General features: G+C 41.8%; 1 protein-coding gene across 1 annotated transcript; it reads left to right on the top strand.

The window, feature by feature from the left end:
* The first annotated feature begins 829 nt into the window (after positions 1-829).
* LOC144643602 (leucine-rich repeat serine/threonine-protein kinase 2-like) lies at positions 830-20,130 on the top strand. The gene is made up of 13 exons (XM_078502905.1): positions 830-2,106; positions 4,583-4,915; positions 6,012-6,289; positions 6,554-6,735; positions 7,264-7,442; positions 7,893-11,312; positions 11,805-12,018; positions 13,020-13,462; positions 13,958-14,280; positions 14,672-14,890; positions 15,485-15,934; positions 17,104-17,307; positions 17,993-20,130. Exons 1-13 carry the CDS (start codon positions 1,407-1,409, stop codon positions 18,959-18,961), a joined length of 7,914 nt encoding a protein of 2,637 aa, XP_078359031.1. The 5' UTR covers positions 830-1,406; the 3' UTR covers positions 18,962-20,130.
* The last annotated feature ends 641 nt before the right edge of the window (positions 20,131-20,771 follow it).

Genomic DNA, 20,771 nt, shown 5'->3' with positions numbered 1-20,771 from the left:
TACTGTAACCGGGTCGTTTTGAAAACGCTGTCAAAAGTGGAGCGTTTTCAAAACGATACGGTTTCGTTGTCGTGTAAACGATCAAAAATGGCGAAACCGCATCGATTTGAAAACGGCCATGTATTTTGGCACGAACTGGCTGGCTTGCGAAGGGTAAACATGGTGAAACACGCATAGAGAGCAGCGCTTGCTTATACAATCACATTCGAAAACAGTCGAAAATTGTTATATAGGCTCCGTGTAAACACTTCGAAACCGTGTCGTTTTCGATGCGGTTTTGAGGTCATGAAACCGTATCGATTGATAACCGTGTCCGTGTAAACGTAGCCTCAGCAATACAAGAAAAAATCTTATTGGATAGTACCGAAGAATATTAGGTTTAAAAAAATCAATTTTATAGTGCTTTTCAAGGGTTGAAACTGAGGGCAAAGTGGAAAGTAAAACGATGGAAGTCGAGAAAAGAGAAAAAAGAAAATAGGCTTCTCTTCCTCTCTTTTCTTTACAGTTTAAAACTTTTCTTCTCTTTCTTTTTTAAATCATTCTGAACATGGCAAACATGATAACTGTGATAAAATTCCTTCTTCCGGAATGCCGACTAGTCGCCATAAGGCAGTCATAAGACCAGTCTGGTTGGATAGGGAAATTCCCCTTTCCAGAATAGTAAAATAACCAGGTGCTGCCTTTTTGGCGATGATTCAGTTTGGTTAGAAACTGGTCCCGATCATCAGTTTCGGTTGTGACTGGCTCCCTCGGAGTGAAATCGGATAAGTGATGTGTTTTTCGTAACAGTTTCGTTTCCCGAAGATATCGTGTGACGTCACTATCGAAGAACGAACGAGTGGATCATGGAACACGTCGTGTGGACATGTTAATATTCGTTTTGCCTTCCATCCTCTTTATTTTCTAGCATAAACACTTCAGATACTTGTATACACTATACATTGCAGACGAAGAGCAATATTAATCTGGCTATCCAGGGCCGGTTTCATAATCATGTGGGCGTCGGAGGCAGGAAGCAGTTAACGAAACCGTGACAAATTTGCGGTCTGGGTCGTCTGGAAGAGTCCGAGACTTGATTCAAAAGCGATCGCTCTATAGAAGAAAGGCTGGTCACGTACTGGATCATGCATGTATCACATGTTTGACGTGTATGTGTATATTTTTGATCGATTTGATGAGAGATCAGTTTACCTCATGTTGAGAGCGGTTTCGAACCAGTTGAACGGTAAGCTGATAATGGCCTGACAGCATTGTAATGTTATGCAAGGATTTCTCTCTAGCTTTATGAACGAATTCCTGACATTGATGCCTTCCAGAATATTCCTTCACGCAAATTGGTCTTGTCTGCCGAGGAAGAAAGAAAGCGGTAATTTCTAAGAGAGTTTTATGTTTCAAGAGAATTTCAAATGGACCTAATCTATCCTGATTGCGAGCAAAGCTTCCGACTGCTCGACAGTTTGAACGGAACGAATTCTCCGATGGCCTTGGAAGACGAACCAGGCCAGGAAAATGTTCAAGAATTGCTTAAGCTACTTCGCTGCATCAAGAATAATTCTAACGAAGGTCAAGTGGAGAGCTGTATGAGTTTACTGGCCGACGGTTTAGACGATGAAGAAGTTGATGCCGATCCAGACGCTCTTGAAACGGAGCAAGCTCACTGTACAGTCCTGACCTCAATGCGTGATTATAAAACTAACTACAATATTCAGCTTCACGGGTGTTATGTGCTCTCCAGACTTATGGAGCTCAGCTCGAAAGTTAGAACTGAACTGCAGGATAAAAACACTCAACGATTTATTCTGCAAATGATGGAAAGGTTTGCTGACAAAATGTGCCAAGTTGTAGGCTGTAAGTTATTGTCTGCGCTTTGTACAACTGCAAGGACAAGAAGCGATGCTCTCGATTGTGCAGCTGTAGATGCAGTTCTTTCTGCCATGAGCCATTTTGGTGAGGACGAGGAATTTTATATTCCTGCGTTCGAAGCTTTAACGCAATTGCTGTCTGACGATCCGTCAGCTCAAGAGAATTTTATTAACATGGACGTGAAAAATTCGCGAAAAAAATATCGCATGGTGGTGGAAATTATGGAGAGACACGCTAAATCAGGTGAGTCAGTTATTGTTTGTGTTCCTCGTTTTCTTTGAAAACAAACAGTAGAAGTCGGATTATTATCCAAGGGTTTGTTTAAAAGATTAACCTGACATACGCCTTTACAATAAAGCTTATATTCTGCTCTCAACAACTTAACAGAACTTGCAGTAAAATATGTTTTCTATATTGTGTCTACAAACATATAATTAATTATATAAGATCCTTTTTGTCTTTATATATAGGACTGTGTTTGAAACCTTAGCAATATAAAGTTATTTTTCATGCTTCCATCCTTAAAGATACGATGACCTTTCATTTTCTGCTAGAAATAATACCAGAGATGCCTCCTATTAAAAAAAATAAAATCTGGGAGATAGCCAATTCTGCATTATAAAGGTACCTCTTATCGACCCCCAAATGGAGTAAAAATTAGAGCATGTCAAATATGAAAACAAAAACACATATTTCAAGCATTCTCCTTGGTATCTGGGAGAGTTAATGACCCATAGGGGAGACCCGGAGATTCCATCTGTATTCAGGATAGTTGGCATAGATGTAATACAGTCACGTAATAATATTATAATTGGCTTGATTTATACTAGAGACGGATGATCCGTCTGGACAAACTTGCATTTTAATTAGGCAAGCATTTTTTAGTTTGTCTGATAATTCGTCTGTGTATACAGCTATTTCGAGAAACGTTGTCGGAAAAAAGCACAAAACTGCACAAGCCAATCCCTAAAGGTACAGTAAAAACCCGCGTGTAAGAACCTAGAAATGAAGAACCTCCTGGCAGAAATTTGCTTCCTCAATACCCCAAAAGGTTCTTATATGTGGGGTTAAACTATTTTATTTATAATACAATAACTGTATTTTATCAAAAAGGATGTCTTTAGAGATCAAGAATTGCACAGGGAAGCTAAAAAATGCCAGTAAGTACCCCAAAATATAAGAACCTGTTTTGCCAAACTCTAAAAAAGCAGGTTCTTACACGCGGGTTTTTACTGTAGTATGGGTAGACATATTGAGCTACTGCACGTGTTAAATACTAATGAGATATAACAACAAAATAAGCGCAATTTTCAGGTTTTCTTTCTTTTCAGACATGTAGAAACAAGGTACGTTTAGACCCTCTGAAGTTCAGAAGAATTTTTCCTCACTCAAAGACATGCGACAGTAAAAGTAAAGCTACAGATCAGGGCTTCTGATAATTCGCGGGAAAAAAAGTGAAATTTCACGAGATTTGAAGAGACAAATTCGCGGAGAAAACGGCCAATTTCGCGGGATTTTCGCGGAAATTTTCGGGGCAAATTTTCGTTGACAAGCAAACAAGAAAGAAAAAAGAAAGATTCCTGACAAAAATATTGGAAGGATGTCAAATTCAGGGCAAGAAAAAACCACAAAAGTTCATCCAACACAGTTCTGAAGGCAACTGTACTTGTTTCAAGTGGAAAGAAAAACCAATAAGCTTATAGCTTTACCGAAAATATGCTTGGCCGGTTAACCTCCTTTTTCAGCTGCAATTCAGAGCCGAAAACAGTAATGCAATAAACTTATTTTCTCCATTTTGCTCTCTTGTGTTGCTTTGCAGTTTCCAAGGTAAGATTGTTCCAGATAAAAGGTTTAAATCCATCTGTGAAATCAAAACATTCTTGTGTCTTCATTCGTGTACGATTAAACGTGTGCCTGCATTACTACAGACAGCAGTTTTCTTTCACTTCGTGTAGTGTCAACGAAAAGTCTTCTTTGCCACCAGTCCCCAGGTTTTTGCAACATCAATCTAAGAACGCCTGGTAGTTTGGTGTGATGTTTACTCGTGGCATTGACGAAATTTCAAGATAAATTTGCACGTTTATGGCAAAGTAAACAGCTCCAACAGCCAAGATAAGTTTCAAATATGTTGAACTGACATGTATTTGGTCGAATTTCTAGCGAATTTCGCGGTATTTCATATGTTTTTGTCAATTTCGCGGGATTTCGCGGATATACCTGAATTTCGCGGCTCCGCGACCGTGCGAAATTTCAGAAGCCCTGACAGATATAGGCCTCCTGAGAAGAGAAACAAATTCTCCACGTGCAAAAATACAAACTTGTAAATTTCCTCTAGGCCAATATATGCAAAATTCCAGTGAATACCCAGACCACCTTTCGGTCTTGTCGCGTGCACTTTGATGTTTTTTTTTCCGACAACCTTTCTCGAAATAGCTGTAAATAGGGGCAAACAGATAGATCATCCGTCCAGATAAACTATCTGCATACAATGTAACAAGCCCTACAATAGGAGCTTATACTCGGAAAAGCTGCAAGCTCAGCAGGGCTTATTTCTGGAAGGATATTGGCATCTGAGATTTAAGGGGGCTTTTTGGGGGGAGAGGGGGGGGGGGTCTTATTTTTGGAATTTTACAGAACCTTACCTTTTCGCCCATATACATTGCATTCTATGTATATACCCTTTTACTTCATTTATTTTTTCTTCTTTTATATTTAAAAGGAGAGATTCAAGAGCAAGGTATACAGCTGATGTGTGTTCTAGCATCTTCAAACAAAAACTGTTGTACTCTTGTTCGTGGGAGAACATTTATTGTGGCCTTAGAAGCAATGAAGAAACATTGTGATTGCCCTGGAGTGCAAGCAGCTGGATGCCGACTTCTGGTCCTTCTTGCAGCCTTTGAGCCTCACAGAGAGATTTTAGTTCAACAGAGTGTGGTCCTAGCTGTTATTCTGCGTGCTTTACAGAATTTTAAAGATTCCGTTGATGTTCAGAAAAATGGCTTGACTGCTTTAGCTCTTCTCACTGAGGCACTAGAGAACAGGCTGCAAGACAGTAAGTAACAGACTTCGTTGTAAATTCAAATCAAAGTTGCAGAGGCAGGTACTCTGGGGGGGGGGGGGAATCCTGTATATTTTTGGGTGGGGGTGTGCTGCTGGGAATTTAAAACCCTTACCCTATACCAGACCATGTTCAGCTGATTTTGCACCCCTATACTAGACTAGACACCGAAAATCCCTACCCTATCCCAGACTTGCATTTTTTTTAGAACTGTATCACTATCAGTGTTCTAATGGAAAATGATGTGTAAACAACGATGCTGTGAAGATTTTATTTACGTTCAGGAAAGCCTCTTTCTCTTCTGAGTTTCTATTCCTATTCTGGACTTAATTCGTCATACCACCGATCAGTCGTCCGGCAAATGCTACCTTTCTCTAGACCAAAACTCTCTGAATTCTATACCCTATCCCAGACTAAACTGCTTGAAAACCATGCCCTTCACAGCGGCACATACTATATAGCTCATATATGGGTGTGCCCCTCCCCTCCCCCGGGCAGGTACTCTGCCACAAGCCAAAATATTTCTTGTGAACTGTACCTAGCGTGAAATAAACTGCAAGCATTCAGTATTGCCTTTCTCAAAACTGAATAGAGCAAATAGGAAATAACTATAAAGTGGAAATTATTGAAGCTGTAGGCTCTATTTTTACTAAAATGGTTGTAGTTTTGTCACTTGCTATTCTGTAATATGTTACGTTTGCCTCTCTCAGCTTTGGTAGAAAAACATACTGCTTGTTATCTAACTTGAGAGTAAACATGGTTGAAGGCATAATTGTGGCATTGAATGAGGGTATTGAAAACTTGCGACACTTGATAGTTTGAAAGTATTACAGGAAGTGATCACTTTTGAGGGGTGGTCACACGGGAGATTCAATGCCTTCTTTTAGTAAGTTGCAAAAAACAAACTTTGCATACAAAAATATTCTCAAGGCTTGTACTGGTACATTTTCATAGCCCAGCCAATTAAGTGTTAATTAAATCCCTAGAAGGCAGAGGACTATGCACTCTTTTTTTAAAAAAAAGATAAAATAGTGATGGTCACTACTCTGTAATGCACCTTCAATTGAGTTATCTATGGTCTTGTCTTTAGGATTACAGAACTACAGCTGGACTCGAGAAGCATTTACTGCCATGACAAGTCTTTGTGACAAACCAGAAGTCTTATATGCAGCCTGCCATGCCCTGCGAGAGTTGATAGATGTTTGTCCTGATGTGTTGGATGAAATAGGTGATGAACCAGGTAGCACTATTCCATTACATAGGTGCTGTATGGCTGCCTTGATGTTACACATAGATGACCCAGAGCTTTGCCAGTCAGCATGTAGAGTCTTAGCATCCATTGTCAACAACTCCAGCTCTCTGCGAGAGGTAATAAGACAAAGTGTTTACTTATCTTTTCTATTTTTGTATAGCCTTGGGAGTCTCTATGGAATGCAAAGCAATTCATCGTTTCCTGTTAGATCTTGCCAGTCAACAAGCAATAAAATGAGATGGAAAATGACTGTATGAGAACTGGAGAGTCCATTTTCAGCTTGTTGCGCAAAATAACTCATGAGGGAAAAATTCTTGCAGTGGAGCCTTTATCGTGTGGTTATTCATCAGATGTTTACTTTCATAACATTTATTTTTCAGTCTCTAATATCCAAAGGATTGTACTTGTACATTGTCCGTGCAATGAAACAACACCAAAGAGAAGCAGGGGTTCAGCAGTGGGGCTGTAGAGCACTCCGAGGATTGTCATTGTCAGGATGTGGTCACAAGGAACTCATGATTAACTGTGGAGTTTTAGAGCTGGTCTTCAGATGTACTCGAAGGTAAACAGTTGATGGTTTTTATAACAACGACAGAAACCTGTAGTATGCCTTAGTCAAATCTTGGATAGCTTTTGAGGACTGCAAATAAGTTTTTTCACTTGAAAGGACATGTATTTTGGTCGGACATTATCAAACAAAAGTTGAACTTTATTCATTGTTGCCATAAAATGATTTACTATCACAAAAATGTCCAGACATCATGTCTGACCACACTTGGGATTTCATCGGACATGAGTAAATTTTGGTCGGCCAATATCTGATGACCAACTGTTATTTGCAGCCCTGCTTTTAAACATCCCTGTTTGCACACTTAATTTTTGTTTCATTTAATAACAAAATGTTGAAAGTGAAGGCTGCATGTAGATAGCTGTTGAGCAGTTCTAACAATGCATGATTATGTGGCTTTATTAAATGCAACATTCACGAATGCATCTACAGATGATAGCTTTCTTTATAAAGAACGTTCATACATGTAACATTAAACATTAGAAAAAGAAGTCTTATTAAGTTAATTTTTTGACTGTGTAGATTTGCAGATCACATTGGTGTCCAAGAAGAAGCGATAGCCTTGATCGCTTGCTTGGCAACAGATGTTGAGCTTGTCTGGCATCAAAGTGCTGTTGAGGGAATTCATAGCATGATTCTGAATGCCATGAGCAACTTTCCAGACCAGATGTCCCTGGCAGAGATCTCATTAGAGGCTTTGGGTGAGTATTTATATGTCTTTTTTGGTGTTTACAAGCTGCCTTGGAGGGTGGAAGTGGGGAGTGGAAGTTGCTCAAAGAAAAAAAGTTGAACACAAGGAAATAATGTTTTTGTTTCCCCAGAAATAATGTTTATCTAATGAGAAAGATTTAGTTTTCTTTTGTCATGAGCGTGGGACAAAGTAAAATCTGAATTCGAGACGGGAAGCGAACCCATTCACTTCTGTTCACAAATTGGATGCTCTAACTATTAGGCCATGTTCATGTAAACCCAATAAAATACTAGAATCGCCATTTATGTATGGTACTGACCCCAACCTAAAAGAAACAAAACAAATCCTCAAGGACACTCGTGGAGTCACTTGATTCAAAGAAATAATTTTATAAGTATCTTTTAGAAACTAATTTTGTTTAAAAAATGATTAATGGATTGTCCTTGGCATGACATTTCAGGTGTGCTTACTGCTGCAGAAGAAATTCCAGATCTCTTAGTTTGTGAAAGCGCAGATCATGGTGGTGTGAAGACCATTTTTAATGCAATGACCAGACACGAGTCAGAACCTGCTATACAACAAAAAGGATGCATTCTTATTCAAGTGCTGGCACCCTTGTTGTCTGATGATCATTGTCAAATGGCAGTGTCAGCCGTCATCCAGGCCATGTGTCGGTTTCCAGACGATAGAGGTGTCCAAGCAGAAGGCTGTGTGGCTATGCTTGTTATTGCTCAAATAGATGAGGGAAAGAGTACAATTTTGGTAAACAACTGTGCACATGAAAGACTTTTCTTCATAATGGAGAACTTTGCTGAAGAAGCAGAGCTAGTGTTTCTGGCCAGCGAATGCATCCGGTATCTCGGTTGGGAACGAAATCTGAAGACATCCATGCTGTTGTCAGCATGTGCTGGAGGCCTTCTTAAAGGTGCCGACTGTCTGATAAAGAAGGGTGCAGATGTCAATGCCGGTCATGGGGAGAACACACCACTTTGCCGTGCTTGCCAGAATGGCAAGGAAGAAATGGTCAAGTTCCTTCTCACTCAGGGAATTACAGACATTCAGAGTGCACTAAGGCTCTCTCTTGAGATGGGTTATAGTAACATTGTGGGACTGCTTTTGCAGCATCTTGGCCATGATAAAGAAGCTGGTATCATTGCATTCAGTAACCTTAATTTGGGTGATTTGCTCCCGGAATGGATGTCACCTTCTCTGGCTGGTAATAAGTACTCTCCACCAGTCCTTGGTGTTGGATGGTCTGAATTCCTTGACGATGCAGCAAGAACGACGCAACTAAGAACCACACTGAATAATCGCCTGAGAAGAAGAGGAAGTGAATCAACCTTAAACAAGTCTTTGGATGGTAGCTTTGGATGGCAGGATGACACAAGCATCACTTCTGACACAGATACATCAGTGGTCCTTGAACTTGAGTCACTCAATGAGTCAGACTCTGACTCCGACATTGACTTGAATGGTCCCGAGTTAACTGAGGAATCACCATTACGGGCTCGTAGCATTAGTGGAGCTGCCTTCCCTTACAGCTCACATGATCCTCGTGTTGTGTCTCCTTTCTCAGACAGGAACTGCGTCATTTTACCCAGGAGTGCACACAGGCGATCCTTTGAAGAGCACCTGCCTGAGCGTCAGCGACCAATGTTGAAGAGGCGTGCAGCCAGTGACATAAATCCTCCCTTTACCAGCCTAGAAGCCTCTTGCTATACTGGCAAAGTCTCGCCACTACCCTGCACTGACCCTGAACAGGTTAGTGGAATAACAGAATCTGAAGAAGATGTACAGCTGCCCGGTGTGTTTAAAATGCCTAATCGTAGCTATGTGTACAGTTGGGAGGTTCAGCAACAAGGTTACAGAGTACGGTCCATGAGTGCTTGTAGTGAGTATGACAGTGGGAGATTGTTCGACCAATGTGCAGAGCGTTCAGACAGAAGAGGCACAAGTGCAAAGACATTCGAGTCCTTTGCTTCAAGACGAAAGCGAAGGCAGTCTACCAGAGCCATCTCTGCAAATGCGACAGTGCGTTTAATTGATGCTTCCAGCAACAACATCTCAAATCTGCAAGCACTGGCAGAAGCATCTCCTCACTTTCTTGCATATTTGGCAAAAGTCGAGAAGCTCGACCTGAGTCACAATCACTTGTCATCTTTTCCGCCGTCATTACTTAGTGATGCAATGCCTGATCTAACGTATGTGAATCTGAGTCACAATGAGTTTTCGAGTTTTCCTTACGCCTTTATCCAGACTAGGGTAAAAGTCCTAAACTTGTCACACAACAAGATAAAGATGTCCTGTCCTCAACCGAAGTCTGTGGGGAGTAGTGACATGCTTGAGCACTTGAATTTGTCGCACAACGAGGAAAGCTGCTTTCCAGAGTGGATTGGGCCTTTATTTCCAGCCTTAACAAGCCTTTATGTGGTTGGCAATAACATGAAGAAGCTGCCAGATACTGCTTTGAAACTGCCGCGTCTGAAAACGCTAGACTTGTCAAATAACCAGCTCACAGAGATTCCACATGAATTCATTTCAAAATGTTTTGCTCTGGAGATGCTTTTGGCTTCAAACAATTGCCTGACAACATTGCCTGAAGCAGTCGCCCCTTCCTTGACAAATTTGAAGACAGTTCGGTTGAACAAGAATAATCTTGGAGAGAAATCTTCAAAGAAACAATTTTCAATCCCTCGATTTCTTCTCACACTTCCCAACGTGAAAATTTTGGACCTTTCCAGTAATAATCTGGAGGACATCCCTCCTCCCATTTCCTGGTCTACGCAGCAACTGAAAGAGCTTGTTCTAGCTGATAACAAGATAAAAAAGCTCTCCTTGGAGGGTGTAGAGAGTTGGGCACACTTGGAAAGACTGAATTTGAGCGACAACTGTCTGAAGCAAGTACCAAATAGAATCGGTGAGTTGAAATCCCTGACTTCCCTTAACTTGAGTCGCAACACTGGTATCACGCACTTGCCAGATGAGATGGGAGGTTTGTCCAGTCTATGGGACCTGCAGCTGTATGGTCTCAAGCTTGATCTGGATTCAGCCATTCTGGAAAGCAGAGCCCAGGAGCTCATAGGATTCTTGCACTCCAGGCTCAAGAATTCTGTGCCTTACTATCGCATGAAGCTAGTTGCTGTTGGTCAGGCAGGATGCGGAAAGACAACCTTGCTGAACCAGCTGCAGGAAGACGTTGCTACAGGACCACACCACGATGTTATGATGAGAGAATGGTGTGTCAGAGACACCAAAGCCGAGTGCAAGGTGTGCCACCGCAAGAGCGTGAACTATGTCATCAGCACATGGGATCTCAAAGGACGTAATGACTTGTACAGTGCTTATCAGTGCCTCCTGTCATCAAGGACATTGTTTCTGGCAGTCTATGATGTAAGCAAAGGCACCAGCGAGATAGATGCTCTCAAACCCTGGCTCCTCAACATTCATGCCTGTGCACCAGAGGCATCCATCATGCTTGTGGGTACACATAAGGATAAGGTGCCGAAGGACCAGGTCACTGGTTTACTCGAGGAGATCAAGGTAAGAGCCCTTAGCATGTGTGCTGGTGCTGGCTTCCCCCAGGTCAAGAGCCATGTGGTCCTCGACTGCACTCAAGAGACCTCGGGAGTGAAATCGCTCCGCCACCGGATCATGCAGTTGATTACAAGATGCAAGTGCAAAGGTCATTCATTGGTTGGTCCTAGAGTGCCACAGAACTTTGTACGTCTACAGGAGCTGATCATGCATCATGTACTCACCAAAGGACAGGAGTCACCAAGAATCCTGAGAATGGCCAACATCCGAAAGCTCATCCTAGATAATGAAATACTCATGGATGATACTGAGGTTGAACAAGCCATTAGGTTCATGAGTGAAGCAGGTAAGGTACCCTTACTGCATGTCCTTCTGTGAATCATTAGTTTAACTTCAACTTCATGTTGCATGACATACAGTCAACCCTCCACTATAACGACCATCTCTCACTCTATAACAGGGAGTTTTTCAATAGTTTAGCAGCTTATTATTGCTTGTTAGGGCTAGGAACATTGTTCCTGTTGTATGTTCGGTTGTTCTCTCAAAGAGCAGCGATCCATTCATGTTAGACCTTGCTAGAGCTGCTTTCTGATCCAGAATTTGTGTCCCACAGCCACAGATTTTTGTTATTAAACCTCCTACAGCAGCCATCTCGAAAATGGCAATGACTTCTTATACTGTGATATCAATTTTCTACTGTTTGTGCCTCATAAAATTACATTATTGCTCGTAAATGTCTAAAATGTGTACTTCTCTACTGAAAACGTCCAGAGGTACATGTACATAACTTCAATAAGGGTCCATCCCATCATATATTTGTTCTGTTGTTTTCCTTTAGGAGTACTCATCCATGTGGATGATCCAGCGTGCCAGTTGAACGATCTCCTATTTGTTGATCCCAAGTGGGTTTTCCATTTGTTTGCTCATTTGACGACAAGGAAGGACAGTAAGAACAGCAATGGCATCCTTGGATTGGAGGAACTTGAGAAATTGGTCCGTGATGGAAGTGGTGTAGTCAACCTGACTTCAGATCTCATGCCACAGATATTAAAGTAAGATGTCTGTCGCAACTACTGGTGCCTTCTGTTGATAAATTTATTGGTTTCCGTTCTTTTCTATAAACTAGGCATCATGAGTCAATTTACAGATAAAAGTTAAAGGGATTGTGTCACAGATTTTAGCCAAACCTAGGAAATGACCATCAAATTCGTTTAAATATATAGAATAACCTCTTAAAACAGTGAAGGAATATTTAAATAACACACCAAATGCAAAAGAAGGTACATGTACAGATAGCCAAAATTGACTAAGTTGAAACGGATTGGGATATGGGTTTTTGAAAAATGGTCCGTCGGAACAGTTTTCAAAGTTAATCTTTTCTGCTCGTAACTTTTAATTATTACGCCCGGAAGACACATTTGGCTGCAAGGAAGCTATAGTTTTGTCATTTAGAATCATAGAATTAATTTCTTTGCAAACATTTATGGCAAAATTTGAGAACATGAAATTAACTTAGCCGTGACACAGTCGCTTAAAAGCGTCATTGCCGCCACCTCCCATAAGTGAATGCATGCGTGAGCTTTCTTTTATAATCGATCTAATCCAGGGCCGTAACTAGCAAGAGGCAAGACGAGGCACTTGCCTCGTCTAGATTTTTGCCCAATATGCGCAATAATGCGCAGTTGAACAAGATTGAGTTTTCTCAAGAAATGCGTCATGAAAAACGTCTCTAAAAGAGTTTCGGAGCTTCTAGATTTTAAAAATGTTTCTGGAGGGTTTGCCCCCAGAACCCCCAACAAATTCTTGCCTCGTCTATGGCAAAAGTCTCGTTATGGCCCTGTAATCTATATGTCAGTAGAATCCAATATCACTCTTTCGGGTGTCCTTATGTTCCACAGGTTTGGCATCCTTCTTACCCGCCATGTGAATGTGTTCAGCTCATCACCTGGCAAACACATTTCAAGCGCAGCGTAGTTAGACTAGGTCGTTAGCGTTCTGTTTTTAATTGTGCCAGTTTGAACTTGGTGCGAGTGAAGTTTTTCTTGCTTTACAGGCTACTCGGACACTACTGTATTGCACTCCCGCTGAGAGACGACAAGTATCTTTTACCATCTTTGCTCAGCAACAAACAGCCCTCGATCAAGATCCCAAACCCGGGACGTAACGTGTTTGTGAACCGTGTGTACAGCCTGGCTTATCTACCGCCCAGTCTGTGGCCTCGTCTCATAACCCGGGTGCAAACGTTTGTGGTGAACTTATACATGGACCACAGAGCTCAACTGGAGAGCCCTCGTGAACCACAAGTCCAACAGTGGAACGAAGGGATTTTTGTCTTCTGGACAGAGCAAGCATTCTTTGTAATCTCACACGGTTTGACCAATCCCAGTGCAGACACCGTGGTGATTACAACGCCTAGTACAAAGCATGGAGCTAGAATTCTAGCTCATGTGGTGGATCATTTGGATACACTGCTAGAGGAATGGTTTCCAGACTTGTGTAAGTGTTTCAGATCACTACTTGCATAGTAAATTACCAGCATCTACACTACTATGTCGATGAAATCTCTCTTGTGGAAAGTCCCTTGTGAAATTACGTACTGTATGTGCTTCCTGGGCAAGAATCGCTGTTAGTCTGCGAACAGGCTATGTAATGGGTAAAGAACGAGCAGTGTTTTCTCAGCTTGGCTCACTCTCCATCTCCGTGTTGTTCCTTTTTAACTGTTTTCCCCACTGCAAAGCTTTTTTCACGAGCCAGGCAGGAGTGGGACTTATAGGATCCATTTCTGCCGCTGAACGCGGCTCATTCCCTCCGGTCCAGCTGCAGATATAGCATACGCCGTGCACTACCGTGTACCATAAAATTTTGCACGCTAATGATCCCTGGACTATTCTGTCTTCGCTCCCAAAAGCAGCGTGTACTCCTGATATCAGCTCACAGATACAATGGGTACCAGGCTGTGTTTGTAATGACATGTGAATCTCTTCTGTTTAGGTGGAGTGGATCCACAGGAAGGGCAACCTCTTGTCAGGAAGCAGGCCGTCTGTCCAGTGTGCAAGGGAGACGATGCTCACACCTTCCCCCTTGACACCATAGCTAAGGCGAGTGACAATGAATACATCATGTGTCCCAACACGAAACTGCTGGTGTCCCTGCGACAGATAGCGCCTGATGTGATCATGGAAGATGTCGGCGAACAGTTCAGAATTGAGGAGAGTAAATTGGTTCTCAATGTCACGCGTACCTCGTTGCTTGGAGACGGCAGCTATGGAGCAGTGTACAGGGCCTGTTATCATGGAAAGTCCGTTGCCGCTAAGGTTTGTGATTGTGGTGCTTCAGTTAAATTTCGGAACTCGCTATGTGTTCACCTTGAAAGAAAAAAAAAATATTAATTTACTATCTTTTCTTTATCTATCGCCATACAGTACTCTCTCGACATTGCTGATCCTAGCAGTATGTCGGATGCGTGTCACGTTTAAACTTAGTAAATGGCCTGGTTCACCAAGAGACTCTCCGTAGCTCAGTGGAAAGAGCGCCCGTCGTGTGTTTGGGAGGCCATGGGTTCGATTCCCGTCGGGGACTCAGATTTTCCTTATACCACGCTCATGGCATGATGATTTATACATCTTTTTTTCGCTAACGAGCTTACAAATTATTATTTTTTCTTTATTTACTAAGCTAATAGTAGGCCGTTTTGTTTTCGTACAGGTGTTTCATTCCGGAAGTGAGTGCAATCCTCACACCTTACTGCGCCAGGAAGTCATGTTCTTACGAAAGCTACGTCATCTGAGCATTATTTCTATGGTGGGCGCATGCGTGAAACCGTGGGCTCTGATAATGGAGTTGGCTCCGCTGGGATCACTGAGCACGCTTCTAAACAGCGGGCAGGCGCTGAGCAGAGGAATTCAACACAGAATCGCCTTACAGGTGCGCAGAAGCAACTTCCAATCCTTTTAAATTCTATTACAAGCCAACGGGACGAGCGAGCCTCGTTATCTGTAATAGACCAAGCCTGTGATTTTCTTCAGTGTTGCTAAGTAACGTGACGTAGCTCTGTGACGTCATGCAGACGTAACTGCCACGTTCTGATTACATGAAACTCTTTGTAGTAAAAAACAAGATGGTCAATTTTAAGCTCGGTGATAAATAATGAAGATGTTTTTTTTTCAACAATGACACGAGCATGGAACAAAGAAAAATTCGAACATGGTCTCCCAGATACCGGGATGACTGAGCATGCTCGTGTCATTGTTGACTGAAAAAATCATCTTCACGAAAACTCTTTATCTCTACGTGAATTAATGATCAGTGTTCCCCTGACTGCATATAAATATGAGATAAAGAGTACTGTTGAAAAGATGGAGATATACGAAGCCAAAGTTGCACAGAGTCGTAATGTTACGCTCAAAAGCATGCCTTAAGTTGACGAACACATGCAGACATAGTTGTAAAATTATTTAGCCATTTCTCAACGAGTGGCCTCAAAATCTGAGCTCACAAATTTGTACTTCTTTTCTTTAGGTTGCAGAAGGTTTAGCGTTCTTGCACCATCACATGATTGTGTACCGTGATCTCAAACCCCATAACATCCTTATCTTCTCCCTTTCCCTCGCCAACCTCATCAACGCCAAGATCTCTGATTACGGCATCGCCCGGTACGCCACTCGCTGCGGCTTGACCGCCACTGAGGGTACGCCAGGCTATCGAGCACCCGAAATTGCCCGAGGCGACATCGCCTACAACATGGAAGTTGATATGTACTCGTTTGGCATGTTCCTTTATGAGCTGGTGACCGGCGGAACCAAACCGTTTGAAGACTTGCGCTTCCGGCACGAGCTGGACGCGGCTGTGTTGAAAGGACGAGCGCTGGACCCTATTACGTCATCAGACTGCCCTCCGTGGCCTGACCTTGCGGATCTTATTGCGCATGCTCTTGAGCCTCAACCGCATAGAAGAGTTACAGCTGAACAGGTGAAGTAAATTTTTTTCTTTAAAAAAAAACACAACAATAATAACAATCTCTTGTGCTACGCCACTGTTAAGCAACCAGACAGTTCTAGTGGCAACAAGTGCAATATTTAATATCCAGGTAAAAGAGGTCCAATACAATCTTTATGAGAAAAAGACAGAAAAAACTGGCCTTAGCCCATAAACGAATAAATGTAATTAGGAGTTTTATGATATATTCTTTTCATCTTCAGGGTTCAAAATAAAATTTTCGTTTTTAGCCTGAATTTGTCGGCTCTTTTTGTCAAGGCTCATTTTTTCCGGCTGTTAGAGAGCTATGCATTTACCTCCATCTGCATCATGATGTACCAGATGCATTCTGGGGCGTTTCCCGTCGGCCATATGTTTCCGGTGTCATTTTTACGGCAATGCAAAAGAATGGATTGGAGCAATGTGACTTCTTTTCTTATTTTGAATGTTTGAGAAGAAATGATCTTTAATATAATTTTCTGGAGGGACACAATACCTGAGAAGGTGGGGCGGCCTGTTATTCATCTTAACACAGAAAGTGCAATTGGCGACTAAAAGTAAAACCAGAGTTTGTCGCCAAAATTGTGGTCGCTTTAGCGATCAGTGGTCGCACTTTCTGCCCTGTGTTGCTTTATTGTCTGATTGAATGTTTATTCTCGACTTTGATTTAGTTGGTCGATTAAGGCTGATGTTTTCTATTTCTTTGGTGAAAAGTAGCGGCAAGTGTCTTGAAAGTGTCGGCTACCCCGACAGCCGGCTGCTATTTTGAACCCTGTCATCTTGTCAGTTTGAAAAGCCGCTTTCCTGCTGTGTCCATGCTGCTCTTTTCTGTATATGTTGTTCCTGTCGTTAACTGATAACGCGTGCAGCCACCTACGTTTCTTTAGCGAGAATTTGGGATTTTTAATAGCACTTGTTACAGACTTGTAGAGCCTTTTCGACTGATTGTTTCTGGAATTTCTGTTTGTCCGTAATTGATGATCTTTATTAGTCTACGTAGTAGCCAGTAAAAAAGGTCAATGCTGATCAACCTTCTTTAGCTACAGTATTTCTTGTTTGCATTAAATATGAACTTTCACCTTATTGGTGAGGAAGAGGTAGAAAATTGGTTACAAAGGCTCAAGACTCTCCCACCTCTAAACGTTTCGTGTTCTTTCTGACAGGCTTACTCGCGCTTGTGTCACCCTGAGCTGATCTGTTTGAAGCGTGATATCGCCGTGTCTAAGGGACAGACAGTCGAGTGCATGACTGTCCGTCACTTCACTGAAAAGGACACACCTAAACTGGAGGTGTGGGTGGGCAGTGGACAGTCAGATGATCTCAGTGGACAAGTCACCATTGTCGACCTGTCAGACATGGGAGTCGAGGTAAATAAGTTTACACTTACCTTGGTTTCGGTCCCCTGGAAAGGATTCTTGCTCATCGTGGGTTCCCCCCCCCCCCCCCCTCACTCCCAGCCTTTTGTCAAGTTGCCCTAACATTTTGAAGGAACAAATTATTACTCTTTGATGGCGTGAGAATTTCTTAGAACCAAAAGAAAAGGAGAGTATTTGTTTTCAACTCTGACCTGAAAAGATTCCAATGACAAAGCACAGCTACAAACCGCTACCATACCCTAGTGATATTGAGTTTTAACAGATGGTTTTGAATACACGGATTTCTGATGAAAGTTGTTTTTTATATGTGGGTTTTGTTGCAGAAATATTTATATTGCAAAATAACATTATTTGGTGACGCAAAATTAGATAATTAACTCTGTGGCAATTTTAGTGCTAAAATAAACCAGTGAATTTGGTACTGAGTGTTAACTTTTGTAAGGTAATAGGAAATGTGGGGGGATCACATGAGGCAGAAAAAATATTTTTTAAGCTCGGTGGGATTCGAACCCACAACCTTCGGAATAAATCACCTTTTTGCTACCAACGGAGTAACAATTGTTCTTCATCTTGAAGTTACTTCCTGTGCATAGATGAAGATCAATAGAAGTAAATCTCGTGCACGTTTGCGACTAAAAAGCATTTCGACTAAACCTTTTTGTGCTTTGTTCCCCAGGGCTGCACGGGTACATTCATCCGAGACAGACGAGTAAAGAGTATCGCAGCAGTGAATAGCGACATTGTCTTGGCTGGCACACAGTCCGGTAGGATCTGGGTGTTTGACGCGTGGAACCACAAGTGCCAGTTCTCTCTGCCCCGGCTTCCTGACGCGGTTCTCTGTCTGAGGCACTACAATGTGGACGTGGATGTTGTACTGGCAGGACTTGCTAATGGCCAGTTAGCTGTCTATGACACCCATTGTGTCAAGACAGAAGATGCCAAGCCCAGGTTTTTTGACTTGTGTCACAGCAAGATCGAGGGTACCCCCTGTGAGGATTGTAGAGCGCACCCCTTGGCCTGCATGGCTGTTGGCAAGAAGAGGTTGTTCTGTGGATGCGGTAACGAAGTAGTCGTGCTCAGAATCAAGGACAACGTGAATATCGAGATAGAGCGTCGTTGGTCCGTAGAGGACAGAGCCAAGGGACTTGTTTTGAACATCGCTGTGGGCTCCACGTCTGTTTGGATCTCAACTCGAGACAGTCCAGTGGTTGAGTGCTGGGACTTTTCTAAAGCCAAGCTGCTTGGTTCTGTTGACTGTCTGACAATTCTTAGGGACAGCGGGTATACTGGTAACTTACGCGAAACACGCGTTGTCAGCCTTCTCTTGTCACACAAGACCCTATGGGTGGGACTGGGCACTGGTCACGTGGTACTCGTAGACCCTACAACGCGAAAGCCTTTGACCCTCCTCCACCGTCACGTGTCCGCTGTGCGCTGTCTGGCGGACACACGAGGCTCTGCGTCGACTAAGTCCACTTCACTTGTGTTGACCGGGGGTATGGGGTTCATTGAGAGGCATGGATGTGAGTGGAAAAAGCCCAACTCCGAGTTTGGTTACACACTTGTGTGGGAGGCGGATTTCATGGAACAGGCCAAGCATCTGGATAGCCACATACGACGAAGGAGAGAACTAATCGTGGAATGAAGTGTGGCTTTGAAAACCGAGTAAAACAAAATATCAGTCTCACGCCGTGCAAGCGGAGTTACAAGTCAACATTGATTGGATCAATCATCATCTGATCCGAGATATAATAGAACTTAAAATAGATAGCACTATATACAGTTTTGTTTTTGGTGATGTGACAATTTGGAAAAAAGGGTGTAAAACCTTACTCCCTTAATTGCAAAGATATAGGACCATTGTGTTTGTCTTTTTAGGGCCTGTTTATATGGGGATATGGTTGCCCTTTTAAAAGGATAAATTTCTCGATTGTGTTTTGATTTTTGGAAGCCAAATTACGTGTAACGGTATAAACGGAGGTAATATACCACCCGTGTAGATAATGTTCACTAAGTATGATTTCAAGGTAATGACTTTATAGACCCGAGTTTTATTGAAGTCGTTTGTTCTGCCTGCAGGAGATGGCTGCACGCAGGCTATTGTTTTGTATCAAATCATTTCTAGGCATTTTTTGATGTGCTGTGAGCACTTAGAACATTGGATGTGATTTACGTTTTGTAAATGATGCACGAAGGTGTAGTGAGAAAATCATTTTTATATGGAAATTTGGAGTTTTTTTTAGTACAGTAAAAACCCGCGTATAAGAACCTAGAAATTAAGAACCTCCTGGCAGAAATTTGCTTCCTCAATACCCCAAAAGGTTCTTATATGTGGGGTTAAACTATTTTATTTATAATACAATAACTGTATTTTATCAAAAAGGATGTCTTTAGAGATCAAGAATTGCACAGGGAAGCTAAAAAATGCCAGTAAGTACCCCAAAATATAAGAACCTGTTTTGCCAAACTCTAAAAAAGCAGGTTCTTATACGCGGGTTTTTACTGTATCTGGTTGGCGTTTTAAATGTTTTTTAGTGGTTTAAATGGTTTGAACTAAATACAAATAGAAATGAATTTACCTTAACTGACGATTACCAGTTGTAAAATATATAGAAAGGAAAGATAAATAACTAAACTTATGTTGGGTATACGAAATTGTACATAAAATACTACCACAAACAACGTGATCTTTAAAAATAGTGAATATTGTATACATAGAATAAATGAAGTTTACACTTATTTTCAATTAAGATGATGATGATACAAATCAGAATAGTTACAAATTTGAATAATAATAAAACTTACTAAATACAATCAAGATTCTATCACTCTGTATAGTAAACAGACATTAAAGATATCATACATATACCAGGAAATTTCGTTTGTATGCGTGCGACATCGAACCAAACGGTGTGAGGTATTCGCCAAACTGTGCTAGTGCTTCGTGTACAGTATGTTCTCATTTTACCTTTTCACATAAACAATGTGGCAAGACTACCTCATATATTTCGTTGTAAACGGCAAGTATGCTCTTGCTTCAGTTATTTAAAGTCCATGCGCTACCAGCCTCGCCAAATTTACTTTCAAGAACGTCAATTACTTTCGAATGCGTGTGACACCTCCTCTGGTAATGGCAAAACGTAGTCGTGTATTAGTTCTGAGTGTTTCAACATTGATAAGGGGTGGGGAGCGGAAGCGGCAACATGTAAAAATAAAAAAAAAATAAACTGTTAAGGCTTTCTCTTTCAAATGCGATCTTAGTCAGCTTGTATGCCCACACCCCTAGCTCTATATTTCCTTTCTAGTCTCTATTCACATGAAATTGGGAAAATTAAACCTACGAAACGTTTTGTTCAGAAAGAAACGCAAAATTGCCGTTTTCAAACCAAATAGAGTACCTTGTATAAAAGTTGTCCAGTTCAAAGAGGAGTTTCGCTGCCATTTACGCTCATTAT

This window comes from Oculina patagonica, chromosome 2, assembly GCF_052425735.1.
Source record: "Oculina patagonica isolate OP01 chromosome 2, crgOcupat, whole genome shotgun sequence".
NCBI lineage: Eukaryota > Metazoa > Cnidaria > Anthozoa > Scleractinia > Oculinidae > Oculina > Oculina patagonica.
Note: the sequence above shows the minus strand (reverse complement) of the source record. Positions and strands in the feature narration are given on the sequence as shown.